This window comes from Pteronotus mesoamericanus, unplaced genomic scaffold (assembly GCF_021234165.1).
Source record: "Pteronotus mesoamericanus isolate MK-2021 breed Mesoamerican mustached bat unplaced genomic scaffold, CSHL_Meso_final contig_90, whole genome shotgun sequence".
Classification (NCBI taxonomy): Eukaryota; Metazoa; Chordata; class Mammalia; order Chiroptera; family Mormoopidae; genus Pteronotus; species Pteronotus mesoamericanus.
Genome location: NW_026555277.1, coordinates 670,878 through 683,646, shown reverse-complemented (window position 1 = coordinate 683,646; position 12,769 = coordinate 670,878). Strand labels below are relative to the sequence as shown.

General features: G+C 42.1%; 1 protein-coding gene across 1 annotated transcript in view; it reads left to right on the top strand.

The window, feature by feature from the left end:
• Positions 1–12,769, top strand: part of FBXO36 (F-box protein 36) — a 64,095-nt gene that overhangs the window by 40,982 nt on the left and 10,344 nt on the right. Inside the window, exon 2 of the mRNA XM_054585575.1 lies at positions 2,809–2,917. Coding sequence (XP_054441550.1) covers positions 2,809–2,917 — 109 coding nt within the window. The remainder of the gene's footprint in view (positions 1–2,808; positions 2,918–12,769) is intronic.

Genomic DNA, 12,769 nt, shown 5'->3' with positions numbered 1-12,769 from the left:
GTGCCACCTTCTCATGGCCCGCTAGCAAGAGTCCTTTCTCCCCTCTTTCTTCCCGCGTGGTGTTCACACTGTTCCCCACAGTCTGTGTCTCTTTATCTCTCTTGCAGGTCCCTGTCTCTCCTCTTTCCCTCTCTCATTTACATTCTGTACTAAGTCTTCTTTAACCTTCCTGATTAGCTTTCGTGATAGGCAAAAATAACCCTTTTTGCAAATGAGGAATGAAGCCATCCTGTTATTGACATGCAAAATGACTCTCAATGGCCCTGCTCAAGGCTCCCATCCCCCATGGCGGCCCGCCCTGGGGTGGGGAGAATATATTTTTCTTGGACACCCCAATCTCTGGATCCTGTTACAAATACCCTTTGGGGGGGCCCTGGCTGTGCCCCGTTATAATTCTGCATATGAGATCTCTGTACTGCTCTGCAGAGCTGTAGTATGAAGGTTGTGTGCAAAGAAAGCTTTGTGCCTCAGAACAGACTCTGTGTTTACGAGTTAGGAGTGAGCAGGCTCGGGTTCTGGTTGTAGCCAGTCATATTTCTGTAGGCAAGTGCTGGCTTATCCGCAATTTAAATACCTCAGAGGAGCCAGCAGGATGCTTATCTCTGTGGGCAAGTTAGCTTCATTCTGGGCCTTGAGGATCCTCCTCCAGAGGCCCCTATGGCAAGCTCTTCAAATACTGCCTCTGAATCAGTACCAGAGGGTTAATGAGTTAGTATAGGGAATGTCAGAAATAATTTTTCATTGATGCAGTGAATGATGTGCAAGATACGAAGCTGACAAGTAAGATTGTACAAGTGTCACTCTGCCTTTGTTTGAACAACATAAGTTTGGTAACACAATGTTCCTGGGGCAGCGCCCTGCCTAGAACTCCATTTGTTCCTGAATCCACTTAATCAAGGATTTAGTTGCTTGACCTGGCTAATTATGTCATTATATCACAGGTGCACTTGGCCCAGGGAAAATTTTCCTGGAAGGGTTCCCTGAGAGTGCCAAAGAAGACAGCGTGGGGCGACTCCACTGAGCTTCCAGAAACAGGGTTTGGACTCCAGTGGTGCCTGCCTGGTGATAAATGTCTTTCCTGGGGCAGAATTCAATCCGAGCCTCGCCTTCATTGTAACACAGCTCCTGGAGGTCAGGGTGTGGGAAGGAAACCTATTGCTTCTGACTTCACTTCTGAAACTTTTTCCTCACCTGTATGCGTTGTGGAAGGACTAAATTATTTGACTTCCCAATTAGTTCTAAAAGTTCTAGATTATGTGGTATAAAGAACACCATTAAATTCAGTTTGTCTGGTATTATCATTCAATAGAAAGGAAATATTATTTATAATATTAACTTTAATGATATTTAATAGAAAGGGAATCAAAGTGCAGAGAGATTAAATAAATTAGCTAGGTCTTTTTCACAGCAAAATTCATGTTCTTTCTACTGTAATACTTGATACCCCTCTGTTATGAACCGAATGTCATCCCCCCGAAATTCCTAGGTTGAAGCCCTACCCTCCGATGCAACTGTATTTGGGTACAGGGCCTTTGAATAGGTAATCAAGGTTAAATGAAGTCATAAACGTGGAGCCCTAATCCAGGCGACTGGTGTCTTTATGAGAAGAGGAGAGACATCAAGATGGGGGAGGCCCCACAGCAGGTCTTTACCTGCCTAACAGTTTGGCGTGAACCTCATTTTCCCTTACCTGCTTAAACCAGTGAGGGCCCGCCCCAGAGCCGGAAGCCCAGCGGCTTCTCTGCACTGTTCGCCTCCTGAGTCACATCCCCTGGCTGCCCTAGGGCAGAAACAGTTGGGTTTGTTGCTGAAGCTGGTGGGAGTTTTGTTATCTCAAGTAACTACCCAGTTCCATTACAGGTCGGAAAATGTGAAGTAAGTTGGAAAAGCTTTTAAGGGGCTTGCCATTAGGCCCGGCAGTTGGCAGCCATGAAATCAACATGGGACTTCAGCGTAGTCCATAACCATGGAAACAAAGTTTGCTTCAGAAAAACCAAAATGCTTGTAGAATTCAAACGGACTGTCAGCAGTTCCATCATCAAGAAGTGTCGCGTGCAATGACACTGTCGGGCGTCAAACAATGCATAGTGGTGCTTCCCCCGGCCCTGTCCATGTCATTGTCCCTCTTTAGAAGAAAAGTATTCTCTCACCTTGTCTGTCCTGTAGATGGGAAAGGAGGTGGAGAGTGGAGCAAGGACTTTGGAATTGGCTCCCCAGGTTAGAGAATCTATGTTCTCAGAGATTTTCAAGAAACAGTCATTTGGCTCTGGGTGGTTTCTGACATCAATTGACTTGATAGATTTTTAAATTTTAAAAAAATAATTCTCATTTGAGGACATACTCATTGATGTCTTTAGAGAGGGGAAATGAGAGAGAGAGAGAGAGAGAGAGAGAGAGAGAGAGAGAGGAAAGAAAAACATCAATGTGAGAGAGAAACTGATTGGTTGCCTCCTGTATGTGTCCCTACTGGGGATCGAACCCACAACATAGGTATGCACCTTGACTGGGAATTGAACCCGCAAACTTTCAGTGTTCAGGATGATGCTCCAACCAACTGAGCGACACCAGCCAGTGCTGACTTGATAAATTTTTAAGATTCCTTCCAACTCTTTGCTTTTGTGACCCTAATCACTAAGGGAAATGTTCACTGATGCACAGACCTCACTTCTAATCTGCTGTGATGCCAGGTTGCAAGTTTGGACACACAGCCTATGTGCCCACCACAGTGATTGTTCAAAACCCCAAACCTAATCACAGCTGTTCATTTGGAATCGCTTTTAATGCATATCACCTTCTATTTAATCACAGGTCATCTTTAGATGGTGGAAGATTTCTCTGAGAAGTGAGTATCGATCATCAAAACCTGGAGAAACAAAAGAATCTCACGAAGACTTCCTAGAGAATTCACATCTTCAAGGTAAGGAAGAGAGCATGTTATGTACTTACTGCTGTCATGTTCCGTTAATTAGTGGTAGATTTTTGTCAAAAAAGGATCAAAGCTATCATCATTTGAAATATTGATATGTCATTATGTACTTTATATGACACAGTAGGTATAGTAGAACAGTGGGTTCTTAAAAAATAGAAAATTGTTAACATATCCTTAAATTTGGGGGTGATCCTAACGTGTTTAAGATTCCGGGTAAACATGTAGATTCCATGCATAATCTTAAATTATGTAAATATATATTTTTGCTACAATATTTAATTAAAATGGATTTCCTCTAGTTAAAAATAAAGGTTTTAAAAAACATAATCAAATGATCAAATCCTTCAACTCTTATGTATTTTGGCATTCATTTAAAATCACTACCATTTCTTTTGCTATCAAGGTTTATTTGAGAAGTTGTGCTCATCAACTTGGACTTAATAATAGAAATTGCCCTCTAGTATCCCCTATGCTTTCTTGCTTCTCAATGTGAAAATTTCAAACATCAAAAAGTACAGAAATAGTTTTTAAAAAACCTCTCATGTACCTGTGACCCAGCTTCCACAATACTCAAAGTGTACATAAACCCACTGTTCCTGCTGTATTATTTGGAAGCAAATTTCCATTGTTACATCATTTCATCCTAATCTACCTCAGTATGTGTCTCTAAAAGAAATTTCTTTAATTGAACTCTAATAATTATTCCTTCATAATAAAATTTTAAAGCTGGAAGTCACTTTCCTGTACATATTCTCATTTTACTCTTAGCATTATCCCCATTTCACAAGTGAGATTTGGAAAGATCGTGCCTGTCGCGGGCCCCACAGCTAATTGCCAGGACTGAGCAGTGAGAGGTGAAAATCAAGTATGTTAATCCACTCTGGGTGGAGCTTTGATGATCAGCACCCTTAGAAACTTTATCGTATGTAACAGTTGTTTTTTTAGAGAGAGAGCAGGTTTGCTTTTGTTTTGTCTCCTTAAATAGTTAAACGCCTGGATGAATGGCTTTCAACTCCTGATACCGTAAACATTATTTAGTTAACTGTTCTATGGCAAGTATTTATAAAATTCATTATTGGCTTAAGAAGAACCGCACTGGGGAAAGACTGTCCACATTTCATTGAATAAAAATCAGTCCAGGCCTTCCTTCCTTATTTAATAACTGAATAGGCAGGTTTCTGCAGAGATCTGTGGTTATAAAATAAACTTCTAGAGAACACTTTTCATTTTCGTTAGGATCCGTTTTATTTTCTAAACCCTGTAGTACCTAACCCAGAACTAAAGTTTAGGAGTGCTGAATATTCATGGACAGACCATGTGATTTTCTGATTGACTTTCACAAAACCCTGGAAATGGGGCTTCGGGCCACACAGATGGAGGCGTCTGTCTTCTGCTCAGAAGCTCAGAGGTCAAATCTTTACCTGCCTCTTGCTTGCCCCAGGGACCTCCGACACCCCCGCCCTGAGATAAGGTCTTGGGGATGGAGGTGGGGCGACATCAGCTTCAGAATGACCACTTGTGGGTTTCCTGGTCCTGGAAGAATAGGCAATGAGGTGGGAGTCTGAGGGTGGTCTGCAGCCTGGCTCCCGCTGAGCCCTCCCTCCCAGAGAGAGGAGCAGAGGGATTCAGACAAGAAGCGCAGCCCATCGGGCTTTTAAAACTGCAGTTAGGAGAGCGGCACATCTCGGGACCGCCTGGTGGCCGTTGGCCAGGAGCAGCACTGAGATACCAAATTAAGTGGGCCCGGCCCGGCAGGTTCAGAAGCTCCGAGTCCCACTTTTGAGGCCTCCTACGACCAGCAGGCCAGCAGAGGGAAAACTCAGACCACGCTGCTGTTGGTCCCCTCCTCCCGCTTGGCGCTTAGGGAATCCCCCAGAGAGGCCTCTGCAGCAGAAGGAGGAGGACACTGGCACAGAGCGGGGCTCAGGGGCCGGCGGCCAGGGTTTGAATCTGGGCTGCTTCCACCCAGCATGGTATGAAACCAGCTCTTAATCACCATGCGCTGTTGTTAAGAAACGATGTTTGACTGGGTTCATAGTTTCCCATCCCCTCTTTGTCATAGTCCCAAGATCGCCTCCCCACCACCAAAGTGTTTCTCATCCAAAGTAGTTTTCCTGCTTAAATCCTACTCATTGGTGACACTTCTTTAAAAATCTGGGTCACCCTTGGTGGCCAAGGACCAGAAGCGGCTTACTCTTGCTTCCTTGGTCTTTGAGCAGCACTTAGCTTGAGGTGGCTTCTTCTCCCCAACTTCCAGGGCACCTCACTCTTGATTCTGCTCCCGCCTCCCTGGTCCCAGTTTGGTCTCCTTGCTGGTCCTCCTCATCTCTCCAAGTCTAAGTACTGGAGCGCAGGGCTCAGCTCTTGGGTCACTTCTCTTGTCTGCCTCTGCTGGCTTGGAGGTTGGATCAAGGCTCAGGCTTTAAATACCACCCATAAACAGACAAGCCCCTTATTTCCAGCCTGTCCCTCTCCCCGAAACTCCACACTCAGGTATTTATCTAGTTGCCCCCTTGACATCTGCACTTAAAATATTGAATAGGCTCTCAAGTATCACATGTTCCAAAATAGCTCCTGATCATCCTCTACCCATCTACTTCCCCCCAAATTCTACAGTTATCTTTGGTTCCCTTCTTTTTCTTACTTGCTTGATGCAATCCATTGACCTAACTAGAACCCAAACTGTAGTAGACGGCCTCCAAGATGACACCCACAGACGCCCACCAACCAATAGTCACGCTTTTGTGTGACCCCCTCCCACACTGCATCTAGTCCAGCTGTGCAACCAGCAGAATTCAGCGGAAGTGATGGTATGTCACTTTCACGATTAAGTTATAAATGGCACTGCAACATGGATCTTTTCTTTTTCCCCTCTCTCCCCATCTTTCATCACTTGCACTGGGGGGAAACAGCTACCATGTCTGATGCAGCCCTGTGGAGAGGCCCCTGCGGGGGAGAACTTGAACCTGCAAAAGCCGGCGTTCATGCAGCCTGGCACCGACCAGACCCAATAAGCAGAGACAGGGATTGAATCTTTATAGGCTCTTTATTCAGATGGCAGGTGACCTGAGAAGACCTCAGGTTATGTACTCTAACACACCTTCTTAAATTCCATTTTATTATGTATTAATTTATTGGTTTAAACAAAAGGAATTAATTTTCTTACAGTTCCGGAGGCTAAAAATCAAGACTGATGTGTGAGTAGGGTTGGTTTATTCTGAGTCCTCTTTCCTTAGCTTACAGATGGCCATAGTCTTACTCTCTGTGTATATATGTGTCCAAATTTCTTCTTTATTTTAATTTATTTTTTATTGTTTTTCAAGTACAGTTGTCTTTAAATTCCATTTTAAAATAACCCTTTTTTTAAGGAGAAGAAAAGTGTAGGTAAGGGGTTTGGAATTCTGGGAAAAAGTTAATCAGATAAAAGCCTCAGCATTCTTTCATCTGTGCCCTGGCGGTGGTCTTTATCTGTGCCCTGGTGGTGGTCTTTATCTGTGCCCTGGTGGTGGTCTTTATCTGTGCCCTGGAGTGATCTTTATCTGTGCCCTGGGGTGGTCTTTATCTGTGCCCGGGGTGGTGGGTGTCTCACTCTGGAGTACAATGGCTCAGGCACTGTCCTACTGGCTCACAGTCCTCCTGAGGCACAAAGGTGGAACTGTTTATGGTGGAGTAAAGGTGGGTCATACCTTCAGTTCCTGGAAAAATACCTTTTACGTGCGTTGATTACTAAACTTACTAGCTATAACTTAAACTAAAATTTTCCAGTTCTCGAGTCCCCTATTAAACTGAGGCCTCCATCTAACAGCCAGGTGCCTGAGCTTTCCTGGAGGAGGACCTCTCAGCCTTAGTCAAGGCCTCAGATTATGCAGACCCATGACTTCTTGACTGTAACTTCATGAGAGGCAGAGCCCTGAGGCAGAACCATCCAGTTAAGCCACTTCTAGATTCCTAAACTTCAGAACCTGTGAGATAATAAATGTATAGATGACTAAGGCACCAATGCTTTTACCGTCTCTGCTCTGGTCCAACCAAGGACCACCCCTCTCCCAGGTAACTGAACTAGCCTTCCACCTGCTCTCACTTTTCCACCCTGCCCCGCAATAGTTTGTTCTCAGCACAGCAGCCAGAATTAGCCTTTCTCTATCTCTCTCTCTTTTTTTAAAATTTTATTTATTTTTAGAGAGAGGAGGAGGGAGGGAGAGAGAGAGGGAGAGAAACATCAATGTGTGAGAGAAACGTCTATTATCCATCCGCTGCCTCCTGCACATCCCCAACTGGGGACCTGGCCTACAACCTGGGCATGTGTCTGACTGGGAATCAAACTGGCGACCCTTCGGGTCACAGGCCAAGGCTCAATCCACTGACCCACACCAGCCAGGGCCGGAATCAGCCTATTAGGGCACATTACTTCTCTACTTCAAATCCTCGAATGACTTCCTCGTGCACGTAGGGTAAAAATCCAGGGCTTGCAGTGACCTTCAGCCCCTCTCCCCTCTTGCTTACTCCACTTCAGGCACAGTCGCCTCCCTGGTGTTTCTTGTATAAACGAAGTGTGTTCCTACCTCAGCCCTTTGCACTTGCTGTTCCCTTTGTTAAGAATATATTTCCCAGGATATCCCCATGATTTATTTGCTCTTCATTCAGATCTCCACTGAAAATGCCTTATTAGAGTATTCCCCTGACTACTGTACAGAAAACCACCACCTCCTCCTTGCCCTGGAATACCATATCTCCCATAACACTTGTCACTACAGGATGTACCCTGAGTTACTTGTCTGTTTGTATACTGTCTGCTCCATCACTGCAATGTAAGCTCCATTATGGTGGGGCTTTGCTTGGTTATTGATGTGTCTTCAGCTCCTACCCAGAACAACACCTGGTACATAGTGCAGTAATTTGTTGAATGAAGTGTTAGAGAGAACTCTGAGAGTAGTACCAAGGTAAACTCTGAAACAGATCCTTCTTAATTATAAGTTCGGCCCTAACACAGTTTAGGTGTCTGATTATTAGTTTATTCTAGGGTGAGAAAATCTTATACCACGATTAAAATCACACTACCAGACTGATAATTTTAAAGTGGTTTTTCAAGCTTAGGGGCCAGGTCTTATTAATTGTTCCATTTCCTTTTTTAAAATATATTTTTCAAATTTATTTATAGAGAGAGGGTAAAGGAGGGAGAAAAAGAGGGAGTGAAACATTCATTGATTGCCTCTCGTACATGCCCTGACTGGGGATTGAACTTGCAACCCAGGCATGTGCCCTGACTGGGAATCAAACTGGTGACCTTTTGCTTTGCAGGACAATGCCCAGCCAACTTGGCCACTCTGGTCACAGCAATTGTTCTATTTCCAAGATCAGGTACACGGTAGGCAGTTAGTATATGTTTGTTAAACTAAATGAAAAAAGATACATTATTTCTGATAGATATTTTGTTTAAAGTAATGTAAATAAAATTGCTGTGCTCGAACTATATTTTCATGACTAAATCATGTAAGAGCACAAGGAGTAAGTTTTAGTACTTACTAATATTTTGTATACTCTGGAGAGTTATAAGTTGCACTAAAGGAATAAATCATATCATTCTGTAATAGTCTGCTAGGGCTGCCGTAACACAATACCACAGACTGTGTGACTTAACAGAAATTTATTTTCTTACAGTTCTGGAGGCTAGAAGGTCAAGATCAAAGTGCTGGCAGGGTAGGTTTCTTCCAAGGCCTCTCTCCTTGGTGCACGAATGGCTGTCTTCTTGCTGTGTCCTCACGTGGACTTCCCTCAGCATCCCTGCCTGTCTGGGGTGTCTGTGTATCCAGTTTTCCATCCCTTACAAGAATACCTGTCAGGCCCTGGCTGGTGTGGCTCAGGTTGAGTGTGGTCCTGCAAAGCGAAAGGTCGCCTGTTCAGTTTCTTTTCATTCCCAGTCAGGGCACATGCCTGGGTTGCGGGTTTGGTCCCCAGTGGGAACATGTGCAAGAGGCAAGTGACTTGATGTTTCCCGCTCACACTGATGTTGCTCTCTCTCTCTTTCTCCCTCCCTTCCCTGTCCCTAAAAATAAATAAATAAAACCTTGAAAAAAAAAAAAAGAATACCGATCAGATGGAATTAAAATCCATCTATGCCCTGGCTGGTGTGGCTCAGTGGATTGAGTGCTGGCCTGCGAACTGAAAGGTGATCAGTTCGATTCCCAGTCAGGGCACACGCCTGGGTGTGGGCCACGTCCCCAGCTGGGGGCCTCAGAGAGTCAACAGATATCTCAGTCATTAAAGTTTCTTTCCCTCTCTCCCTTTCTTTTCCTCTCTCAAAATAAATAAATATAATCTTTAAAAAAACAAAACCAAACCACCTATATAATCTAATTTAACAGTTATCTCTCTAAAGGATCTGCCTCTCAATACAGTCACCAAAGGTACTGGGGTTTAGGACTTTGACACGTGAATTTGGGAAGGGGGGAAGGCACAATTCAGCCCATAACAAAATCCAGACTTTTCATGCAGACAATTTCCTGAACTTTTATAAGCAGAGTATATCTTTATTAAATTAGTAATTAATGATTGTACTGATTCCTACTGCTACTCTAGTAGATTACTGCAAATTTTGTAGCTTATATAATACAAATTTGTTATTTTACGTTTTTGGAATTTAGACATTTCATTGGGCTAAAATCAGAGTGTCAGTAGAACAGCATTTCCTCTGGAGGCTCCAGGGGAGAATGTATTTCCTTGCCTTTTCCAGGTCCTAGAGGCTTCCCGCATTCCTTGGCTCCTGGCCTCTTCCTTCAATGACCAAGCCAGCAGTGGCGGAGCCAGTGCTGATGCGGCTTCAGTGGTTACACCTCCTTCTCTGACTCTGACCCTCCTGCCTCCCCGTTTCCTTCTTGGGACCCCTGTGAGTGCATGGGGCCCAACCAGCTAATTCAGGATGATCTTCCTGTCGCAAATTCTTTAATCACAGCTGCAAAATCCCTTTGCCATGTAAAGTCACATAGTCACAGGTTCTGGAGATTAGGACAAAGGATGTCTTTCAGTGGGGGAAGGGGGTAGCATTCTTCTGCCTAGCACAGTGATGTATGTTACAGCAGCTGAAATCACAAAATCCAAAGCATTGCTGAATTTTTCCTTTATATTTGCATTTTTAAAATAATAAACAAGTGTTTTTTATTTTAACATATTTTTAATATTTTAAAAGTTTAATATTAATATTAAAATATTAATATTTTAAAATGTTAAAATAATAAACAAGTGTTTATTATTTTAAAAGTCATTCATATACTACAAAGTATAGAAAATTGTTTTCATGACAATTTAGAGCATTGCTTAATACAAACTACCTCTGTTAAGACCCTGGCTTCAGAACCCATTAGCTTTCTGACCTTGGAGAAACTCTTTAATCTCTCTGGACCTCAGTTTCCTCAACTGTTGATAATGGAAATAATGATAACATGTATCTCATAGGATCCTCCTTATGAGAACTAATCGAATGAAGTGCTTATAATTTGCCTAGCACATAAATATGAAGTAAATTTTAACTATTACAGTTTTTAAATTTTAAAAAGTAAAAATTACTTCTCTCTTCCTCTAGTCTCCAGGGCTAATTACTATACATAATTTCATTTGCATTTGACTTCTTTCTGTTTTGGATTGTGTGTGTTTTGTCTAAAAAAATAGAATCTTTAAATCTTGAATTTGTTTTTGCACTTAATATATTGTGAACATTCTTCGGTTAATATACATAAAGAAATACCGTGTTCTTTTACAAGACGGTCTGGTATTCTGTTTTACACACATAGACTCCTCATCTAATTGGGCATTTTCAAAACCCTTTACACTCATTCTGGGTCATATGCAGGGGTGAACAAAAGTAGGTTTACAGTTGTGAGTAGGCAAAACAGAGTTTATTTTTGTATTATTACTTATTAATTATTGTATTATTTATTTGTACTATTTATCTTCTCCTGGTTATTATTTTGTATCCTTACTTATGATTTATCTCTTAAGTAATGACGGCTGGTAATTTAACCTACTTTGCTCACCTCTGTACATCTTCATACGCTTAGGTGAAAATGTCAGTAACAGAGATTTCTGGAGATATCTAGACGTGGAATTCCTCCTCCAAAGATATGTACATTATACATTTTGGTAGCTAATGGAGTGTTCTGTTTGAGGGGTGAATTCTTGAAGACCTTGCGTACGTCAAGGAGCACTTGACAAAGGACGGTAATTCTGTTAACTAGCTTGACTTGCACTGTCCTGGATGTAGCACAAATAGCACTTACAACTCGTTCAACCTTTGTAATTATGCCAACTTCATAATTATTCTATTTTTGAAAGAATTTTAAATTGGGTAATTTTCATTATTTTAATGTTCATAAAAGGAAGCTTCATTCATATTTTTATGTCACAGTATTTCAACTGTGAGTAACTTAAAACCCTTGGAGGACATTCGGTTCCATCCAAAACGTCCACAGAGACATGTGGTCCATGCCAAGAGGTTCTTGAAATTCGGTCCTTTCCAAAACATCCACACTGAGAAAATGTCCCTGGGTTCACATAGCCCATGACGTTTATTTCTACTTTTGGTTTATAGGATTAGTACCTAAAAAACAGTATCATATTTCATTGGCCCAGTAATTGTGTTGTGGCTGTATTGCCAATAGCAGCCCTCCTTGTCTGGGTAGCTTGGCTGGTAACGAGTGGCCCATGGGATTAGGCAGATGGGCTGGGGCCCGAATCTTGCAGGAGAAGGGGATTTCTATTAATTATGGACCAAATGTCTCTGTGGGCATTTTGGACAGGACCAAATGTCCACTAATCACTCAAAACTTACATAACATGCCAGTCAATTTACTCTACTTACAAATTGCCTCCCCTGAAAGCTGCTGTGTTAATGACACTCTATCCACCAGGATACGGGGGTTTTCTTACACCTTTGCCATCACTAATTAGATATTGCTATCTTTTTTTATTTTTTCCAGTCAGATGGTGAAATTAGTATCTTGTCTAATTAACATTATCCTGATAACGAGTAAGTTGAGCCTCCTGTCATGTTTAATTGCCATTTATATCCTTTCTGTAATTTGCCCGTATGCCTGTTTGTCCATTTGTCTGTGAATTTTGAAATGTTTTTTTCTTTCTGAGACCTTTAAAAATCTGAGGGAATATCTATAGATTTTTTCTAAGTTAAATAAAAGGAACAATCAGGAAATAAGCTATTGGAAGCTTTTTTAAAATTTAGTTTAAGGTAAAAATGTGCCAATATAAACGCAATATAAAGTGAAAGTGCTGATCCATGGGTTGTGATAGAATCCAACGTAAACATAAGTTGTTTTCCAACTTATGTTCATTTTAAAGTTGGTTGTCCACTTTAAAGTTGGTCATGTAGATCTTCGAATGAGTTCTCAGTGGTGGTTAAGTATTTAGGGCAATTCTCAAAAATCCCCGTGATAAAACCAAACGACAGCAACCATACTTTCTGAAGCAAATGACAAAGATTGTTTATTTCTAGTAGTGAACGTGAAAGGAAATGTGGGAATATACAGTTTCAATGTCAAAGTTTTGAAATTGCTTTGGACATTTAGGTGATTATGGAGACAATGGGACTGAGTGTTTGAAATGAGGACCATAATGGAAAATTGATAATACTAATAAACACTAATATCCTGAAATATGGGCCTGGGTTCTCGTTCTTAGGAATAGCGGTACACCAGGAATCAGAAAAGTGGGAAAGAACAGTCCTTACCTTCTTCAGAGCCTAGGCCAGCCCCATGTTTGGATTCATAATCCATTTTCTCGAGGTCGTTTCTCCAGGCTTACGTCTCAGCCTCGGCTTCTTTTTCTCCCGCCTGG